We start from the raw sequence: 19,523 nt of genomic DNA, 5'->3' as shown, positions 1-19,523 counted from the left end.
GTTGCTGCATATATTTTTTAAATTTTGGGGCAGGCAGTTTCCAAACCAAGCTTTTTCTGCCCACTGCAATGGTGGTTTCCCCTTGAAAGCAGCTGGGGATTTGCCCCCCACTGGCATCCGGGGGTCTATGAATGAATTCCCCCCTGAGGAAATGGATGCTCTCTTGCCACTCCAGCCCCTGTGCGCCAACTAGGCACCGTCCGTCAGGGGTAGAAAGAGACTTTAGACTGAGGCGATGCCTGTCTATGCCAACCCTCCTGGCACATGCACAAGGGTGAGGCCTCTGCCCCTCCATCCTGCTGGTTCTGGCCAGAAGGAGCAGGAATTCAGTGACCGAGGGCAGCGGTGGGCAGCTGACTTACTTGATCTTCAAAGAGACGCCTTGGGGCACCCCGACGCTGACCGTGGCCCCCAGGACGCTGTGTTTGGAGATCTTCCGCTCCGCTCCGTACTCCACGATGGTGCCGAAAAAGCCAGCCCTGGAAGGAACCAAAATTGAGATGCCGTAAAGGAAGCCAGAATAGCGGCGTTGGAAGGGACCTCGGAGGTCTTCTAGTCCAGCCCCAGACCATTTCAGACAGGTGGCTGTCCAGTCTCTTCCTAAAAGCCTCCACAACTTCTGAAGGCCAGCTGTTACGTCCATTCATCCACCCCTCCTCTGTCAGTCTGATCTATTTCAGAATCATGAAACCATAGGACTGGAAAGGGACCTTGGAGGTCTTCTAGTCCAGCCCCCTGCTCAAGCGGAAGCCCCTCTATCATTCTGGACCAATGGTTATCTAATCATCCTCATTTAATGACCACCTAATCCCTTGCGTGGTGGAGTTTGGGGCAACTGAATGGGGCTGAATGCTTACTGGCCGGATGCCTTTCCTGTCCCCAGGGGGGAGTTTTGTTCAGCAGATTTATTCTCATTGTGCCCAGAGAAAGAGAAATATCTGCCTCCACCTAGGATCGAACTCACGGCCTCTTGATTGTGAGGCCAGAGCCCCACCCCTTAGGCCACTCCTTAAGACAAATGGCTGTTTCATCTCTCCTTATCAGCCTGCAATGATGGAGCGCCCACAACTTCTGGAGGCAAGTCCTTCCGTCCGTTCTTCCTTCCTTCCTTCCCTCCCTCCTCGTCATGTGTCTTGCCCATCTATCTCAGAATCATAGAATTACAGGGGTTGGAAGGGACTTTGGAGGTCATCTACTCCAACCCCCTACTCGAGCAGGAGATCTGCCATCATTCCAGACATTTCTCTTGCGGGGGTTTCTTGGTGCTACATCCCTCCCTAAATCCAGCCCCACACCTCGGAAGGATTTAAAAAACAACAATCAATAATAAAGATTAATGTATTTTTCGGAGTATAAGACGCAACAAGATTTTGAAGGAGCAAAAAATTTTTAAAAAACGTTTTGCACTCTGCAGACCTCCCCAAAACAGGCCGTTTTTCGCAAAAGCAACCCTGTTTTTTTGTCAAAAAAAGGACATGCATAGCCTTTAGGAGGCTTATAGTGTCCTCCTGAGGGCCTGGGGGGGGGGCAAAACTGAGCATAAAATGGCCAGTTTTTCATGAAAGCGGCCCCATATTTTGTCAAAAAAAGGGGCATGCATAGGCTTTAGGAGGCTTATAGTGTGCTCCTGTGGGCAAAACTGAGTATAAAATGGCCCATTTATTGCTCATTTCTGCCCTCCCAGCCCGCAGGAGTACTCTGGGAGCTTCCTAAAGGCTCTGCACGGCCATTTTGGTGAAGGTGGGGGTGGGGTTTCGGGAGGTCAAAAATGCTGTATTCAGTGTATAAGACACACCCAGATTTTCAGCCTCTTTTTTGAGGGAAAAAGGTGCGTCTTATATTCCGAAAAATACGGTATGTCAGTGTTTGCCAGCCTTCGGAAGTGGGGAATTCTGGGAGCTGCTGGGGAATTCTGGGAGTTGAAGTTCACACCTCTTAAAAGTTGCCAAGGTAGGAGAAGAGAGAAGGACACCGGTGCCCCACTTCTTCCTCCGAAGATTAACCGCTCTAAGGGCTTCCCTGTCCTAATTTCACACACACACACACACACACACACACACACACACACACACACACACACCAAGGGCCCATCCAGCGCCCAGCCACCGGTTCCGACATACTTCAGGGATCCTTTGACCCGCATCTGATCTTCGTCCTGAAACTTGTGCTGGTAGCTGACCATGACGAAGGAGTGGGGGATGCCCAGCTGCAAGATTGCAAAGAAAAAATAAATACATTAAATCAAATCAAACATGGCCAACGTCAAAGTCCAGGTTCAAAGTCACCTAATTGGCTTTCATGCCTCAGGCGGGACTAGAACTCCCAGTCTCCTGATGCTTGGCCTAAAGTCACCCAGGCGGCTTTCATGCCAAAAATGCAACTAGAATTCCCAGTCTCCTGGTGATTGCTTCAAAGTCCTCCTACTGGCTTTCATGCCTAAGGCAAGACTAGAACTCACCATCTCCTGGCGACTGGCCCAAAGTCACCCAGGCGTCTTTCATGCCTAAAACTAGACTAGAACTCACAGGCTCCTGGTGATTGGTTCGAAGTCACCTAGTTGGCTTTCATGCCTAAGGCAAGACTAGAACTCACCATCTCCTGGTGACTGGCCCAAAGTCACCCAGGCGGCTTTCATGCCGAAAATGCAACTAGAATTCCCAGTCTCCTGGTGATTGCTTCAAAGTCCTCCTACTGGCTTTCATGCCTAAGGCAAGACTAGAACTCACCATCTCCTGGCGACTGGCCCAAAGTCACCCAGGCGGCTTTCATGCCGAAAATGCAACTAGAATTCCCAGTCTCCTGGTGATTGGTTCGAAGTCACCTAGTTGGCTTTCATGCCTCAGGCGGGACTAGAACTCACCATCTCCTGGCGACTGGCCCAAAGTCACCCAGCCAGCTTTCATGGGTAAGGTGAGACTAGAACCCATGGTCTCCTAGAGTAATTGGCCCAAAGTCACGCTTCCGACAAGCAAAATCAATGGGGGAAAAGCCAGATTCATTCAACGGCCATGCGACTCGCTTAATGACCGCACCGATACGCTACCGCTGCCTGAAAAGGAGCAAAGCGGGAATCCTCTCACCTGGAAGGCCATGGTGAAGTGGCTGGTTTTGGTGTCCCGGACGACACTGGTGTTCATGGCGGACTGGATGCCCCAGCGCCACTGGAGGTAGCCCATGGTGTTCTTGTCCAGATTTCGTGCCAGGACCGTCGTAAAGCCGGGACGGATGCCACGCGAGGAGAACTGGAGGGCACAGTTAGTGGTGACGAAGCTGCCCGGCGTGCCAAGACAGAAAGAAATGGAGAACAGGTGAGAACTAAGCCCTAAAAATATCCACCACGCCTAGTCTTCGACTTACGACCAGAAATGGAGCCCGACATTTCTGTCGCTAAGTTGTCAAGTGAGCTTTGCCCCATTTCACGGCCTTCCTGGCCTCGGTTGTTAAGTGAATCCCCGCAGTTAAGTTAGTTGCAATGGTTGCGAAGGGAATCCGGCTTCCCCCCCTTGACTCCACCTGCTGGGACGGTCGCAAAAAGGGGAGGAAAGTCGCACAAAACCTTTTCTGGGGAGTATTTTGTGGTTCCTTCGCACAAATCTTACCATCGTTGCGTGAGATTGCGAAACATCTTCAGGCCAAAAACGGGACCCTGAAGGTCTCCGGCTCCGAATTCTAGCTGTGGAAACAGAAGGGAAGAAAGAGGAGTTCCAGGCAGTCCTCGTCTTATGGCCGTTTTCTTCTATAGTCTGTCTTCTATAGTCTGTCTTCTATAGTCTGTCTTCTATTGTCTGTCTTCTATTCTGATCTGTATTCTATATTCTGTTCTGTTCTTTATTTGTTATTCTGTTCTGCCCTGCATTCCATATTCTATTCTGATTTGTATTCTATATTCTGTTCTGTTTTTTATTCTATATTCTGTTCTGTTCTGTATTCTATATTCTGTTCTGTTTTGTATTCTATATTCTTTTCTGTTCTGTCCTGTATTCTATATTCTATTCTGATTTGTATTCTATATTCTGTTCTGTTCTTTATTCTATATTCTGTTCTGTTTTGTATTCTATATTCTTTTCTGTTCTGTCCTGTATTCTATATTCTATTCTGATTTGTATTCTATATTCTGTTCTGTTCTTTATTCTATACTGTCCTGTCTTATGTTCTATGTTCTGTTCTGTTCTAATCTACTCTTTGTCCTTCTTCTTCTCCTTCTTTCTCCACTCTTTCTCCTTCCTTCTCCCTCCTCCCCTTCTCCTCCTCCTTTTGCAAACCACACCCGGTTCCAGAACTGATGAGGTTACCTAGTTGGGTCATGAGACGTCTGCAAGGAAACTCCCAAGCTCTGAGACCACCAAGGACCCCATGGTCCAACCCAATTTCCTCCACTTTTGAAGCAAATCCAATCAGCCTCAAAACCTGCTCCTCCCCCCCCCCGCTCTCCCTTTTACCTCTCCCCATCCTTTGGCTGAGGTCACCCGTCGGAGACCCAGGCTGACGGAGCCGCCGCCGTTGCCATTCTGCGTTGAGAGGTTTCCCGAGAGGATGGCGGTGTCCGTGGTCGTGAGCGGGGCCTGTGCAAGATCGAGCAAGTGAGCCAAGTTAGAGAGGAGTCAGAAGAGGTGCTTTAAGAGTGTGAGGCACCCTCTGGGGGACACAACTGGGAAAACAAGATACACACACACACACACACACACACACACGATGGACTTACCTCGATGGACTGTGATATGTGCATCCGGTTGATTTCGATGTGGGGGAAAGGGCTGCCTGACACATCTTCGAACTCCTCGTCGTAGCGGTCAAACAGGTCGGTCGCGTCCACTCCGACGCTAATCGTGCCCTGCGGAATTGGGACAGATCCTTGCGGTTAACGGACGCTTGCGAGCCTTTCGCGCCCGAATCGCAGGCAGACCTCTCACCACCATCGAGCCCAACAGTGGACAGACGCGACTTCTCGGAGGATTCCGACGACTTCAGAGTCTTACTTTGGGGTTTGTCCGCTGCTGAAGCCGCCTCTCCTCCCTCTCGCGCTGCAATTGTTCAAACTCCTCCCGGATTTCGGCCGGGCTCCTCCTCCTTTCGACCACCTAAAACCGGGACAGAAATTATTATTTTTTCCCCCCCCAAGAATGTTTTTATTTTTTTATTCTCTTACATACCATTTTAAGCATGCATTCACCTAATTGTTGTTCTTCTTTACCTTTGTCATTCTTATACATTTATTATTCCATTTAATAGGTTATAATGTACAGTTTGGGTTGCTTTATTTCCCATCCCTTCCTTCTTTTGTAACACCAACTTATTTTCCCTTTCTTTTCTCCCTCCCTCCCTTCTCTACTTCCTTCCTTCCTTTCTCCTCTCCTTCCCCTTCCTTCTTCCCTTCCCTTTCTCCTACTCCTGCTCTTCCTCTTCCCCTTCCTACCCTCTCTCCTTCTCTTCCTCTCCCTTCCATCCTCCTCTCCTTCCCTCTTTCTTCTTTCCTCCGTCTTCCTTTCTTTCTCCCCTCCTCTCTCCCTTTCTTTTCTCCCTCCCTCCCTTCTCTACTTTCCTCCTTCCTCCTCTCCTTCCCCTTCCTTCTTCCCTTCCCTTTCTCCTACTGCTTCCTCTTCCTCTTCCTACCCTCTCTCCTTCTCTTCCTCTTCTTTCCATCCTCCTCTCCTTCCCTCTTTCTTCTTTCCCCCGTCTTCCTTTCTTTCTCTCCTCCTCTCTCCCTTTCTTTTTCGATTATTGTTGGTGTATATTTCAAATCTCAGATTACGTTTCGTTGGGATGGTATTTCCGTCAGCCCAAATATAATTTAGTATCATTCCTTATTCCTTTCCCTTCGCTAGTCTACTCTAGTTATGTCCCCCCCCTTTATATCTCGCTCTTGAATATAGACTTATATATTTAATATTTCTTTTCTGTTTTCCCCTTCTCCCCCCTCCCCTTCCCATTTAATAGGGCTTTATCGGGGTTCTGTATCTTCTTACTTTCTTTTCTAGCTTGCTTTGTCTAGCCAATCATAAAATCTTCCCCATGTCTTGAAGTCCACCGATTCCTCTTTATCCTTAATTTTCACTGTCCACCTATTCATCTCTGCACAATCTAACAGAAATTCCTTTTTTAAGGGAGTCATTCGTTAGCAAAGTGGAAAGGCTGAACCCGGGTTTCCATTCAGAAGACCATCCGACCTGCATCTCCCTCCCGCTCGACCGTTATAGGTAGTCCTCGACTTACAACAGTTCATTTAGTGACCGTTTGAAATTAGAACACCACTGAAAAAAAAGGGACTTAGGACCATTTTCCACACTTATGACCACTGCAGCATCCCCCCAGTCACGTGATCAAAATTCAGGCGCGTGGCCACTGACTCGTGTTTATGACGGCCACAGTGTCCTGGACTCCTTGCATTAATAACGGTGACAGCATCTCCGGGTTCACCTGATCAAAATTCGGACTCTTGGCCACTGACTTGTATTTATGACGGTTGCAGCATCCCGGGGTGACGAGGCCCCCATTTTGTGACCTTCTGACAAGCAAAGGAGGCCATCTGGGGAAACCAGATTCATTTCCCAACTCACTTAACAAGGGCAGCGATTCGCTTAACAACGGTGGCAAGAAAGGGCACAAAGTGGGCCAAAAGCCCCTTTTAAAAACCATCTCGCTTAGGAGCGGCACCGTTGGGCTCGATTGCAGTCGTAAGTCGAGGACTACCTAAACCAAACACGTTTTCCCCAAATCAAGGGAAGCTTCTAGGTTTTATCAAGAAGAGGCCGTATGTTTTGGCCCGCCAGCGGCCTGCAGAGCTGGCGGAAGATTCGGACAGTGAGGAGGTTGGGGAGGAACCTGGCCCAGTCCTGGAGTCTGGGGAAGGCTCTGATGAGGGCTCTGTGTCGGAGGCAGAGATGGGGCCAGGGCCGTCTTGACAGTTATCAGCTGCCTTCGGAGTCAGATATCAATGGGGCAGAAGAACAGCTGGAGCCTGTTCCCAGTGTGCGCATGCGCAGAGCTGCCAGACGAAGGGAAGAGCTAAAGAACAGGGGTCGACTTGGGAGTAAGGCCACAGGGGGACGATGAATGGCCCCTCCCAGAGGAAATAAAAGAGGAGCGAAAGGGGAGTGGAGTTTGCAGGAGACCATTAGTTCGCCTTTATTGGTTTGTGACTCTCCGAGGCTCCTGGCCAAGTTCTGCAGAGATCGGCCTGGCAGCTCTCCAAGCCAGAGAAGGTCTGTGACCGTAAATCTTCCCTTGAAAGACTTTGCTGGAGGTGAAGGAGCAGAATTCACAGGAAATTAACAAAAGCGTTTTTTGTCGGGACCAGGAGTTGACTTCAGGCTCTTGGGAAGCCTCGGTCAGGACACCGTCCTTCAGCAGAGATTTGGGGAAGAAATCCCACCCCCACCCCCACGTCCCCCGGCTCAAGCTCTTAAACCCAGGGGATTAAATTATCCGATGGACCAAGAAAGGTGACATTGATGGCGAAAAACCTGCAGCAGAGCAAGGAATGAATTTATAGTAAATGACTTTTTCTCCGGGTCTCCTTTGGGGGCAGATGGAAAGGAAAGGAAAATAATCGCTCCCAGGACTTGGATATGAAATTTGTGTGGCCACAAAAAAAAAAAGCACCCTTTAGAGAGTCCGGGCACATCTGCAGGGACTGACCCCGAGGTTAAAAACACCTGGCCCCCAGGGTAATCTCATTGAGGGCGCTTTCCTTGGGAAAATGGATGGGTCAGGGGGTGAGAGAGATTTGTTCTGCAGCTGAGCAGAAGGAAGTCGGCCTTATTTCGCCAGGGGAAGGGGAAAGAAAATAAGGCTGGGGTGGGAGAAAAGCCAGCCCAACTAAAATCCCCCTTCCCAGCTGTCTTTCCTCCCCAGCTCCGACCTCTAGACAGCCGAAATAGACTCCATGTTGCATGGTATATAGGTGGGCATGTGCGTAATTTTGTATTATTTATTTTGTCGTGTTTATGTACGTAATGTACATCGGAGAAGGAGACCCTTGGAGAGCCATAGACAATGACATTTCTTTTTAATGTATGCTGATTAGTCTCTGTTTAAAGTGACAGTAAAGTTTCTATTCTGTTGTCTATTTATTATAAATTCATTATTCTATTCTATATTATTCTATTTTATTCTATATATTCTATATTATTCTATATATTCTATATTATTCTACATTCATCTATTCTATTCTACTCTGCATTCTATTCTATTCTATATTTTATTCTATTCTATTATAAATTATTCATTATTCTATTCCATATTCTATATTAGTCTATTCTATTCCATTCTGCGTTCTATATTAGTCTATTTTATTGTATATATTCTATAATCCTACATTTATCTATTCTATATTATTCTGTTCTAGTCTATATTGTTATCCTATTCTATTTCTATTCTATTCCATTCTAAATTATTCATTATTCTATTCTATTCCATATTCTATATTATTCTATTCCATTATGCATACTATTCTACATTTATCTATTCTATATTATTATTGTATTCTATTCTACTGTATTCTAAGTCTAGTCTAGTCTATATTATTATTCTTTTCCTATTCCATTCCATTCTATTCTATTCTAATTGGAAATATGAAGCTCAATTGTGGTCTTAAGTCGTGTCTACTCTTTCAACAGACTCTTTGATTATTATTTTTTCTTCCTTCCCATCTCATCCCTCAACTCACAAAAACAGCACGATTTCAATTTCCACTTTTGGCCAAAAAGAAGATCAATTGAAAAAAGAGAGATGGCACAGATACTGTTTTTTTAAAAAATGTCACCGCTGTTTCCCGAGCGCCGTTGCTCTTCGCAAACATCTTGACACTCTGCGGCATCCGAATTTCCTGCTCTTTAAACCATCCGCACTCTCTTTTTTTAAGTCTCTCTCTCTCTCTCGTCTCTCTCTCTCTCCTCTTTCTCTCTCTCCTCCCTCTCTTTCCATCAGCACTTTGATGGGCATTTCCTACGGCGGTGCATTATTTTATTCGATTCTATTTTATGTTTTAAAATCAGCTCCTCCTTCTGTTTATTTTTCATAAATTCACAGCCATGATTAGACCTCGGAGGGCAGTGCTTCAAATTATAGAATTCTCTCTGGTTTTTTCTTCTTTCTTTCTTTCCATTGGAAGGGTCCGACACCACAGCCATAACTAATTATGGCTTGTTTTTTTTAATGCTCCACCCATCCAATCCATCACTATATCGGTTAAGACAGGAATGAAGTCTGAGCAAAGACGCTCGGACGGTCCCAAGGGACCCTGAATGTCCTTCAAAAATCAAAGCTTTGGTTTCTCTTTTTCAGCAAACCCCGGTGGGAGTTAGGTTTTCCTAGCATCAGACTGCTCGAATGGCAGAGTGTCGGAAGGGAACCTAGAGGTCATCTAGCCCAACCCTCTGCTCGAGCAGGAGACTCGAGCAGAGGGTTGTGTCGGAGGCAGAGAGGGGGCCAGGGCCATATGACAGTTATCAGCTGCCTTCAGAGTCAGACATCAGTGAGGCAGAGGAACAGCTGGAGCCTGTTCCCAGTGTGCGCATGCGCAGAGCCGCCAGAAGAAAAGAACAGCTGAGAAATCAGGGTCGACTTGGGAGTAAGGCCACAGGTGGACGATGAACAGCCCCTCCCAGAGGAAATCAAAGAGGGGCAAAAGGGGAGGGGAGTTTGCAGGAGACAATTCATTTGTTCAGTCATTAGATTCGTTTCAGGAGTGTGAAGATCTGTCCGTGAATCTCAGAGACTCTGTGCCCAGAATCTTTCCTTTCACAGCGCCTCATTTGGGAAATATCTACATGGCAGCTTTCCAAGCCTAGATAAGCTCCGTGGTCCTAAATATTCCTTTGAAAGACGGCGTGCCAGGCCTTGGCTGAATGGGAATGGGAGGAATTCACATTTGTTTAATCAAAGGGGTTTTGTCGGGACCAGGACTCTGCCTCCTGCTTTTTGGGGAAGCCCAGGTCAAAACAGAGAGGTCGTAAAACGGGGGGTAAAAAATGACCAACGGTCTCACTTAGCAACATAAATTTTGGACACAATTGTGGTCATAAGTCGAGGCCTCCATGTATTCTATGTTTCCGGGATAGGAACAAAATTTGCCCCTTTGAGTCTCCCCCCCACCCCCTCCCCCTGCCCTGCCAATTTTTCCCGTCACAGATGCGTCGATCACTTGGCCATAAAAAGCGAAATACACACGGAGTTATTTTTAACAGAAAGACCTTTAAAAACCCTTTAAAGGTCTTTCTAAAAATCTCTTGAGCTAAATGCCAATATCTCCACTATTTTATTACTGCAAGATAAATCACCTAAGAGAGGTGGGGGGGGGGTGAGGGGGAGAAAGAAAGAAAAGGAACTCAAAATATTGTTGGGTAAATATTGAGTTTCTCAATTAGGCCATTCCCTGTCGCAGAATATCGGCAAATATTAAACGCGTCCAGACTTCAGTTAAGACATTTCCATATGCCTCTATCATCAGGTAGTCTTGGACTTACAACCGTTTGCTTAGTGACCGTTCAAAGTTGAAACAGCCCTGGGAAAAAAGACTTACGACCGCGTTTCACACTTACGACCTTTGCATCTTCTCCGTCGTCACCTAGTCAAAATTAGGACGCTTGGCACCCGACTCAAATTTACGACGGTCACTTGATCCCCTTTTGCGACCGTCTGACAAGCAAAGTCAAGGGGGAAGACTGATTCGTTTAACGACCGTGTGACTCACTTAACAAATGCAGGGATTCACTTAACTACGGTGCCAGGGAAGGACGTAAAATGGGGCAACGCTCACTTAGCAACTGTCTCACTTAGCGGTGGGAATTTTGGGGGCCGAATGTGGTCGTACGTCGAGGATTACCGGGTGTTACACGTTAAAAAAAGCCATCATGGAAATTTCTCCCCCCACTCTTTTCAAGAGATCCCTTCAATTCCTTATTTTAAGGAAAAATAATAATTAAACAGCAAGCAGATTACGGGTCAACAGACCAGCTGATCATTTTTGCAGTGTTTATAATGAGTGCATTTCTTCCGTTTCTTAAAAAAAATAATCTTTTTTTTTTAATGCCCTCCTGGCCCAATTTTTCTGTAGTTACTGACACATCCTCCACTTGACAGATTTTTCGCTGTCTGTCAACCAGGTGCAAGACCAGCCAGAGCGACCGTCCCATCGCTGGTATTTTTAGCTGCACAGAAGGGCAGAACCTCCGCTTAAAAAGTGGAGCTTTCCAGAGTCAAGACGTTGTAAGAAGCACAGAGAAGAGCAACAAAGAGGACTAGAAGACTAGAGGCTAAAACATATGAAGAACGGTTGCAGGAACTGGGGATGTTTAGCTTAAGAGAAAGAAGGACTAGGGGAGACATGATAGCAGTGTTCTGATATCTCAGGGGTTGCCACAAAGAAGAGGGAGTCAAGCTATTCTACAAAGGACCTGAGGGCAGAACAAGAAGCAATGGGTGGAAACTAATCAAGGAGAGAAGCAACTTAGAACTGAGGAGAAATTTCCTGACAGTGAGAACAATTAATCAGTGGAACAGAAGTTGCCTCCAGAAGTTGTGAATGCCCCAACACTGGAAGTCTTTAAGAAGATGCTGGATAGCCATTTGTCTGAAACGGTGTATAGAGCCTAAGTAGGGGGTTGGGCTAGAAGACCTCCAAGGTCCCTTCCCCTCCAAGATCCCCAACTCTGTTATTCTGTTAATGAAAGAACATGCCAGCAGTCTTCCAATATTTAAGGGGCTGCCCCAAAGAAGAGGGGGTCAACCTGTTCTCCAAGGCACCTGAACGCAGGACAAGAAGCAATGGATGGAAACTAATCCAGGAGAGAAGCAACCTGGAATTAAGAAGAAATTTCTTGTGAGGAAATCCAGTGAGGACAATTAACCAGTGGAACAGCTTGCCACCAGAAGTCGTGGCTACTCCATCACTGGAGGCTTTTAAGAAGAGACTGGACAGCCATTTATCTGAAATAGTCTTAGATCTCCTGCTTGAGTAGGGGGTGGACTAGAAGACCTCCAAGGTCCCTTCCAACTGTGTTATTCTCTTACTCTGTTAATGCAGGGAAACTAATGTTAATGGGTAACTCTGTTAATGGAGAGAAGGAACCTGGAACTAAGGAGAAACTTCCTGACAGTGAGAACAATTAGCCAGAGGAACAGCTTGCCACCAGGAATTCTATGGGTACTCCATCACTGGAGGTTTTTAAAGAAGAGACGTGACAGCCACTTGTCTGAAATGGTCTATAGAGTCTCCTGCTTGATTAGGGGGGTTGGACTAGAAGACCTCCAAGGTCCCTTCCAACTCTGTTACTCTGTTAGACTCGGCCGTTTCTCCTTCCCCGCCCCAAACAGACAACCAACCCAAAGCCAAGATGGTGACCAGAGGATGGTGGATGGTAGCATCTCTCCCTCCCTCCCTCCCTCCCTCCCTCTTCTACTTACCTCCCATCCTTCCATCTCAAGGCCTCGCTTTCCATAAATGTCATAGATGGCTCGGGTCTGGGGATCACTGAGCACTGGAAATTAAAATCGAGACATGATTACGCGGAGCTGCCACTTTGGAGGCCAAGTTCACAGCCAGGCCTCCTCACCCGGCCCATGCAAACACATTTCCTGCGCCTTTTCGCCATTGTTTTTAGAAGAGGGGAAGAGGGGGGGGGGGGAAGCAGGCCACCCAATTCACACACGGTGATAGGACTGTCGATCTCTGGAAAGATATTTTTAAGCCTATTTCTTAAAATAAATTCCGCCTAACCTTAAATCCCAGCACCTTTCCAAAAACTGAATTTCAAACTGGGGCACTGGGGAAGGGAAGGTTTTAAGGGGCAGAGACGTCACTCCTCTCCAGCTCCTGTGGGGCTCCCATGTGCCCCAAAACTACGATTAAGGATGTTGTAGAACCTTGGCAATTTGAAGATGAGTGGACTTCGACTCCCAGAGTTCCTCAGCCAACCATGCCTGCTTTTTCTCGCCCACCCCGTTCTCCAGAGAGGAGAGAATGCAGAGGAAGGGATTGCAAGAGAGTAAGTGGGACACAGTGAGGATATACATTGGAAAGGAGGGAGGGAGGGAGGAAAAAAGAAAGAAAGAAGAGGGAGGAAGGAAGGAAGAAAAAGAAAGAAGAGGGAGGGAGGGAGGAAAGAAGGAAAAAGAAAAAAAGATGGTGAAAGTAAGGAGGGAAGGGAGGAGAGAGAAGGAGGAAGGAAGGAAAAAGAAAGAAAGAATATATATGGAGGAAGGGAGGGAGGCAGGTGAAGGAAGATAATGGAGGGAAGAGGGGAGGAAGAAATGGAGGGAGGGAAGGAGGGAGAAAAAAGAAAGAAAGAATAGGGTGGAAGGGTGAGTAGGAGGGAGGAAGGAAGGAAAAAGAAAAAAGAAAGGAAGAATACAGAGGGAGGGAAGAGGGGAGGAAGAAATGGAGGGCGGGAGAGGATGCCTGGAGAATTCTGGGAGTTGAAGTCCCCCTCACCCATCATTGGTATGTGTGAGAGAGAGAGAGGGAGGGAAGGAGGGAGGGAGGGAGAGAAAGAGAGAGAGAGAGGGAGACTGCAGCCTATCATTCTGCTCACGTCCAGAGGAATCAGAGTGCAGAAATGTTGGCCCTTCCAAAAAACTCCAGAGCCAAATTTCTCCGGCTAATCTCTGGGATTTAATAAGAAATCATTTATTTACTATTTCCCTCTGGGCCCCCAAAACTGCTGGCCTTGCAGCTTTGCTGGAGGGAGGGCTGGAGGGGGGGGGGGGAGCCAAATTGGGCCAGCTCCTTCAGCTTTGGTGGCTTCTCCTTCCCTCTCTGCCGCTCGCCCCGGATCTCCCCCCAAATTGCTGCAAGCTATCAATCATTGAGAGGCGCCGAGGATTCCTTCGACCCAACCGGGATCAGGGAAGCGCCAGCTTTTCATGGAAAGCATGGCCGGAATGGCTTTTGCACGGCTGAAAGAAAAATAAAAATAAGAAATAAAAACCCTGCCTCTCTCACATCATCGCAAACCGTCTGAATCCATTATGTTTTGCACAGGCTGTTCAATCCCCCCCCTCCCTCTCCCCTCTTGGGTTCTGTTTCATTGGCAAGCTTCCCTCTGAAAGACTTAAAAGCTTTTCTTAGAGGATTGGCAAAGTCTTTTCTTTTTTAAAAAAATATCTCTCTCTTCTTTCTCTTCCTCCCTCCCTCTCTCTCTCTCTCCTTCTCACCTCTCTCTCTCTCTCTCCTCTCTTTCTTTCTCTTCCTGTCTTTCTCTCATCCCCCCTCTCTTTCTCTCTCTTTTTTCTCTCCCTCTCGCCCCACTCTCGGTCTCTCTCTCTTTCTCCCTCTCGGTTTCTTTCTTTCTTTCTTTCTTTCTTTCTTTCTTTCTTTCTTTCTTTCTTTCTCTCTCTCTCTCTCTCTCTCCTTCTCACCTCTCTCTGTCTCTTCTCTCTTTCTCTCCTCCCCCACTCTCTCTCTCCTCTCTTTCTCTCTCTCTTCTTTCTCTCCCTCTCGCCCACTCTCTGTCTCTTTCTTTCTCTCACCTCTCTCTGTCTCTCTCTCCTCTTTTTCCCTCTCTGTCTCTCCTCTCTCTCTTCTTTCTCTCTGCCTCTGTCCTCTCTCTCTGTAGAGGGAAGGAAATGCCGTTGGGAATTGGGAGAGGAGGGAGAAAAACGAGCCCTTTGCCAAGTTTTTCCCCCAGCCTGGGTAACCTTGGAGACCTCACCCCCAGTCCCTCCTCGCGTCTGTCCGAGGGAAAGAGCAGACGCATTAACTGGGAAGGAGCTCTGTGGTTAAGCCCTTGCGGAGAACGCCCGCCGTCTGCTGATGGGCCAGACCAGAAGTGCGAGCGGGTGAAGCTCTTATGGGAAAGGCAAATGAGAGAGCCTCACGTGGGTAGCTGAGAAACTCAGGGGGGGGGGGGGTTCTTCACGGAGAGCACCGTTCCGGCATCTTACATATAGGTAGCAACGCTTAACGTAAGAACGGTTGGCTTTAAAGGGAGGGAGGAGGAGGAGGAGGATTATTGTGGGTCTACATGGTCTCTGAACTTGGTTGTTTTCGGCAGACGTTACATTACCAAACTAGGTAACATCATTAATGCTGGAAAGGAGGAGGACGAGAACCCTTTGTGCTCTCTGAGCTGGCTTATCTCTTGCAGATGTTTCACGACCCTGCTAGGTAACATCACCAGTGCTGGAAGGGGGTGGGATTTGAGAGTTGGAGGAAAAGGAGGAGGAAGATTGTGGGCTCCTTAATGCTCTCTGAGATGGTTTTCTTGCAGACTTTTCATCACCAAACTAGGTAACATCATTAATGCTGGAAGGGGGTAGGAGGAGGAGGAGGAGTGTTGTATCCTTAGTGCTCTCTGATCTTAGTGATGTTCTTGTAGAGGTTTCATGGCTCAAATAAGTAACATCATCAATGCCCCACAGAACATACAGTCAGCGGTAGGCAGCCCTGATGATGTTCCCTAGTTGGGTCATGAAACGTCTGCAAGAAACCCACCAAGCTCAGAGAGTACCAAGGACCCCACAGTATTCCTCCTCCTCCTCCTCCTCCTCCTCCTCCTCCTCTCTGCAAACCCCGCTCCCTTCCAGCACCCATGACGTTAGCCACCGTATTTTTCGGACTGTAAGACGCACTGGTGTGTAAGACGCACCAAGATTTCGAAGAGGTAAGTAAGAAAAAAACGTTTTTGTCCTCCCCGGCCCCCAGGAGCACTCTGCAGGCTTCAGCAGGGCTGGGGGAAGGGGAAAATGCCCCCGTTTTTCACATACATGGGGGCATTTTCCTCTTCCCCTAGCCCTGCTGAAGCCTGCAGAGTGCTCCTGGGGGCTGGAGGAAGGGAAAAACGCTTCCATTTTGGGCTTCAGGGGGCCAAAAATGGCTGTAGTTGCTGTATAAGACACACCAACATTTCCACGCTCTTTTAGGGAAAAGGGTGTGTCTTATACTCCGAAAAATACAGTACTTTGGGTCACGAAACGTCTGCAAGAAAACCAACCCAGCTCAGAATATAGAAGGGAGACCTTCGCCTCTCACCTTCATAAGCCTGATGGAGGAGGTTGAAGAGCTGCTCCGCCTGGATCTTGAGTTCGGGGTCTCTGTGCTTGTCGGGATGGTACAACATACACAGTCGGCGGTAGGCGGCTTTTAACTCCTCTTGAGAGGCCTGGAAGGGAGCAGGGAGAAAAAAAAAAAGACCAGAAATCCCCATTAAGCCAGCAATCGAGGCTCCTGAAATCTGCTGGATAAGGAAAGCCGAGCTTTTTGAAGGTCGCAACAGAGGATCACGTGACCCACCCGGGACGTTGCAACCGTCGTAAATTCGAGTTGGTGGGCCGAGCGTCTGAATTTCGATCAGGGGGACCACAGGGGATGCTACGACGGTTGTGAGTGTGAAAAACGGTCATTTTTGAACCTCAAGCGAATGGTTGTTAAGTCAAGAACGTCCTGTATGGGGAAGCCACCATTAAACCACCATGCAAATACAGGGATATCTCTAAGGTTTGGCATCTGAAGACTTTATTTAAACCAGGGGGGGTGGGGGGGAATTGTCTAGCTTTTAACTTGGAAGATTAAGGTCAGGCTGCAGGAATAGGAAGCTAAAAATTTTGCTAGAACACGTTAAGCCAGTGGAACGGCTTGCCACCAGAAGTTGTGAATGCTCCAACTCTGGAGGTTTTCAAGAAGAGATTGGTCTAGGGTTTCCTGCCTGAGCAGGGGGTTGGACTAGAAGACCTCCAAGGTCCCTTCCAGCTCTGTTCTGATTGATTGATTGATATAGTATCTCCTGCCTGAGCAGGGGGTTGGACTTGAAGACCCCCAAGGTCCCTTCCACCTCTCTTTTAATAGATAGATAGATAGATAGATAGATAGATAGATAGATAGATAGATAGATAGATAGATAGATAGATAGATAGATGATAGATGAATGTAGATAGATAGATGGGTGGGTGCGTGCGTGGATGGATAGATGAATAGGTAGATAGAGAGACAGACAGATAAATAATGGTCTAGAGTTTCCTGCCTGAGCAGGGGGTTGGACTAGAAGACCTCCAAGGTCCCTTCCAGCTCTGTTCTGATTGATTGATTGATATAGTATCTCCTGCCTGAGCAGGGGGTTGGACTTGAAGACCCCCAAGGTCCCTTCCACCTCTCTTTTAATAGATAGATAGATAGATAGATAGATAGATAGATAGATAGATAGATAGATAGATACATAGATAGATAGATACATAGACAGATGATAGATGAATGTAGATAGATAGATGGGTGGGTGCGTGCGTGAATGGATAGATGGATAGGTAGATAGACAGACAGACAGATAAATAATGGTCTAGAGTTTCTTGCTTGAGCAGGGGGTTGGACTAGAAGACCTCTGAGGTCCCTTCCAACTCTATTCTGATTAATTCATTCATTCATTGAAATGGCCTAGGGTCTCCTGCTTGAGCAGGGGGTTGGACTAGAAGACCTCCAAGGTCCCTTCCAGCTCTAATCTTAATGGATTGATCTTGGCATCATCTCCTGGCCTTCACAAATTGAAGACCTCAGCCTCTGTTCTTAAAGCATACAGAAAACCACACTGTTTTTAAATATAAGTAGAATATATATATATATAAATTCTTAGCTCATGTCCAAGCAAAGTGGACAAAACCTGCCAGCTTCTGAAAATGCATCTCACTGACTCTCTCTTTTATACTTGAGAGAATTAACGCGCATGAGGCAGGAGTAGAAGGAGTGGGCTTGGGCCAGGACTTTAATCAAACCGGTGATAAATGGCTTAATGTGCTATTGATTAAGTCATAGAAATGAGCCGTTCAATTTTTTTTCAACCCCCCCCCCTCCCCGCGAATATCATGTTCAATAAAATGCAAAATTGGGCTTTTCATCACTGGCTGGAGAGTGGGGGGGGGGGGAGAGAATCTCTAAGGTCACCGGCTCAATATCGCATGAGTGAGCACGTCTCTCCGAGGCATTTCAAGTCGTAAGGAGAGCCTTTTATGTGGATATGGGTAGTCCTCGTGTTACGGCCATGACGCGAGCCCAAAATGTACAGTTCGCAAAATGGGGGCAAAATGAGCTTAACGACGGTGTCTCACGGCAAAGGAAACCTGGAGCTCAGTTGTCGTCGTAAAATCATTTTATTGTCGTTGCCAGAACTATTGGCAAGAGCCAGATTCCCCCACCCCCACCCCCCAATCTCATCTCATCCTGGTTCGCTTAACTCTGGTCTCCTTGGATCAGACTAACCAGGACAAGAGAGGCGGAAGGGAAGGACACAGGATCGGAGGAGATGGGGCTGCGAATTTTAATTAAATCATGGTGGTGGGATTTTTTTTATTTTTTATTAAATAGGTCAGGGACGCGAGAAGCCATCACTGGAGACGCCTGCCCCGAAAGCCAGCATTCAAAGCTTGAACGTGCCTGGAAGCTCTAGCTTGGTTCAATCTTGATTTATAAGTTCCTCAATTAAACGGTCTGTCATAACAGCCTTATATTTTGAAGGGAGGCTGACAGGTTCCATGGCTCCGTTCACCTGGGATTCGTATTTTCTCAATCCCTCCTGGCAAATCATCGGATCACGGGAAACAGCCCAGCCATCTTTCCTATTTAATAAACATAGTTCTGTGGTTGTTCCTGTTCTGAATGCAGCCTAAGATTAATAACTATAAAGAAGTGTCACCTTGACAAAATGTTTGCCCTGAACAGATTTGGTCCTCTGGGAAATAAATGGCTTTTTCTTCCCCCTATTTATTTGTTTAGTGTTAGTTTAGTTAAAGGGTTTTCTCGCCCACTTTTCAAGCATAGCCTGGGAAAAGAATGCCATCTTATGAAAGTTATAAAACCACAAATATTACAACCTGGGTACTTATTAAGGGGAACTTAACAAAGGACATGAAGCATAGCCTCCAACTGTTTTTAAAATCTACTTGGTTCTTTTTTTAAAAATAAAATAAAATAAAATAGATGAAATTGTGCCTGCTTCCAAGGGGAAGAAATTCACATAAACGTGAAGACATTCAAAATAAAATTTTGCAAAATGAAACTACGGAGTCCATAGTGCTCTCTGAGCTTGGCTGTTTCCTTGCAAACGTTTCACAACCTGACTAGGAAACATCATCAGTGTCGGAAGGGAGTGGGGTTTGTGGAGAGGAGGAAAGAGAGGAGGAGGAGGAGGAGGAAGAGGAGGAGAAAGGGAAGAGAAGGGAAAAAGGAGAGGTTAGAGGAGTAAAAGAAGGAGAGAAGGAAAAAAGGAGAGGAGGCGAGGAGGAGAAGGAGGGGAAGAAAAAACAGAGACGAGGAGGAGAAGAGAAGGAGGAGGAGGGGAAGAGAAGGAAAAGAGAGGAGAAGGAGAGAAGAAAAACAGAGAGAAGGATGAGGAGGGGGAAAGAAGGAAAAAAGAAGAGGAGAGGAGAAGAAAAACGGAGAGGAGAGAAGGATGAGAAGGAGGGGGAGAGAAGGAAAAAAGGAGAGGAGAGGAGAAGGAGAGAAGAAAAACGGAGAGGAGAGAAGGATGAGAAGGAGGGGGAGAGAAGGAAAAAAGGAGAGGAGAGGAGAAGGAGAGAAAGAAAAACGGAGTGGAGAGAAGGAGAAG

General features: G+C 47.1%; 1 protein-coding gene across 1 annotated transcript in view; it reads right to left on the bottom strand.

Annotated features, from left to right (window-relative positions):
* The window catches only part of DNAJC11 (DnaJ heat shock protein family (Hsp40) member C11), a 33,189-nt gene that overhangs the window by 9,577 nt on the left and 4,089 nt on the right, over positions 1 to 19,523 (bottom strand). The window contains exons 2-10 of the mRNA XM_081955739.1: positions 15,968 to 16,097; positions 12,403 to 12,476; positions 4,977 to 5,078; positions 4,703 to 4,831; positions 4,440 to 4,562; positions 3,600 to 3,673; positions 3,081 to 3,270; positions 2,121 to 2,206; positions 363 to 479 (exon numbers count right to left, since the gene is read on the bottom strand). Coding sequence (XP_081811865.1) covers positions 363 to 479; positions 2,121 to 2,206; positions 3,081 to 3,270; positions 3,600 to 3,673; positions 4,440 to 4,562; positions 4,703 to 4,831; positions 4,977 to 5,078; positions 12,403 to 12,476; positions 15,968 to 16,097 — 1,025 coding nt within the window. The remainder of the gene's footprint in view (positions 1 to 362; positions 480 to 2,120; positions 2,207 to 3,080; positions 3,271 to 3,599; positions 3,674 to 4,439; positions 4,563 to 4,702; positions 4,832 to 4,976; positions 5,079 to 12,402; positions 12,477 to 15,967; positions 16,098 to 19,523) is intronic.

The sequence above is a fragment of the Natrix helvetica genome, assembly GCF_964273705.1.
Source record: "Natrix helvetica genome assembly, chromosome: 5".
In the NCBI taxonomy this organism is placed as follows: domain Eukaryota; kingdom Metazoa; phylum Chordata; class Lepidosauria; order Squamata; family Natricidae; genus Natrix; species Natrix helvetica.
Note: the sequence above shows the minus strand (reverse complement) of the source record. Positions and strands in the feature narration are given on the sequence as shown.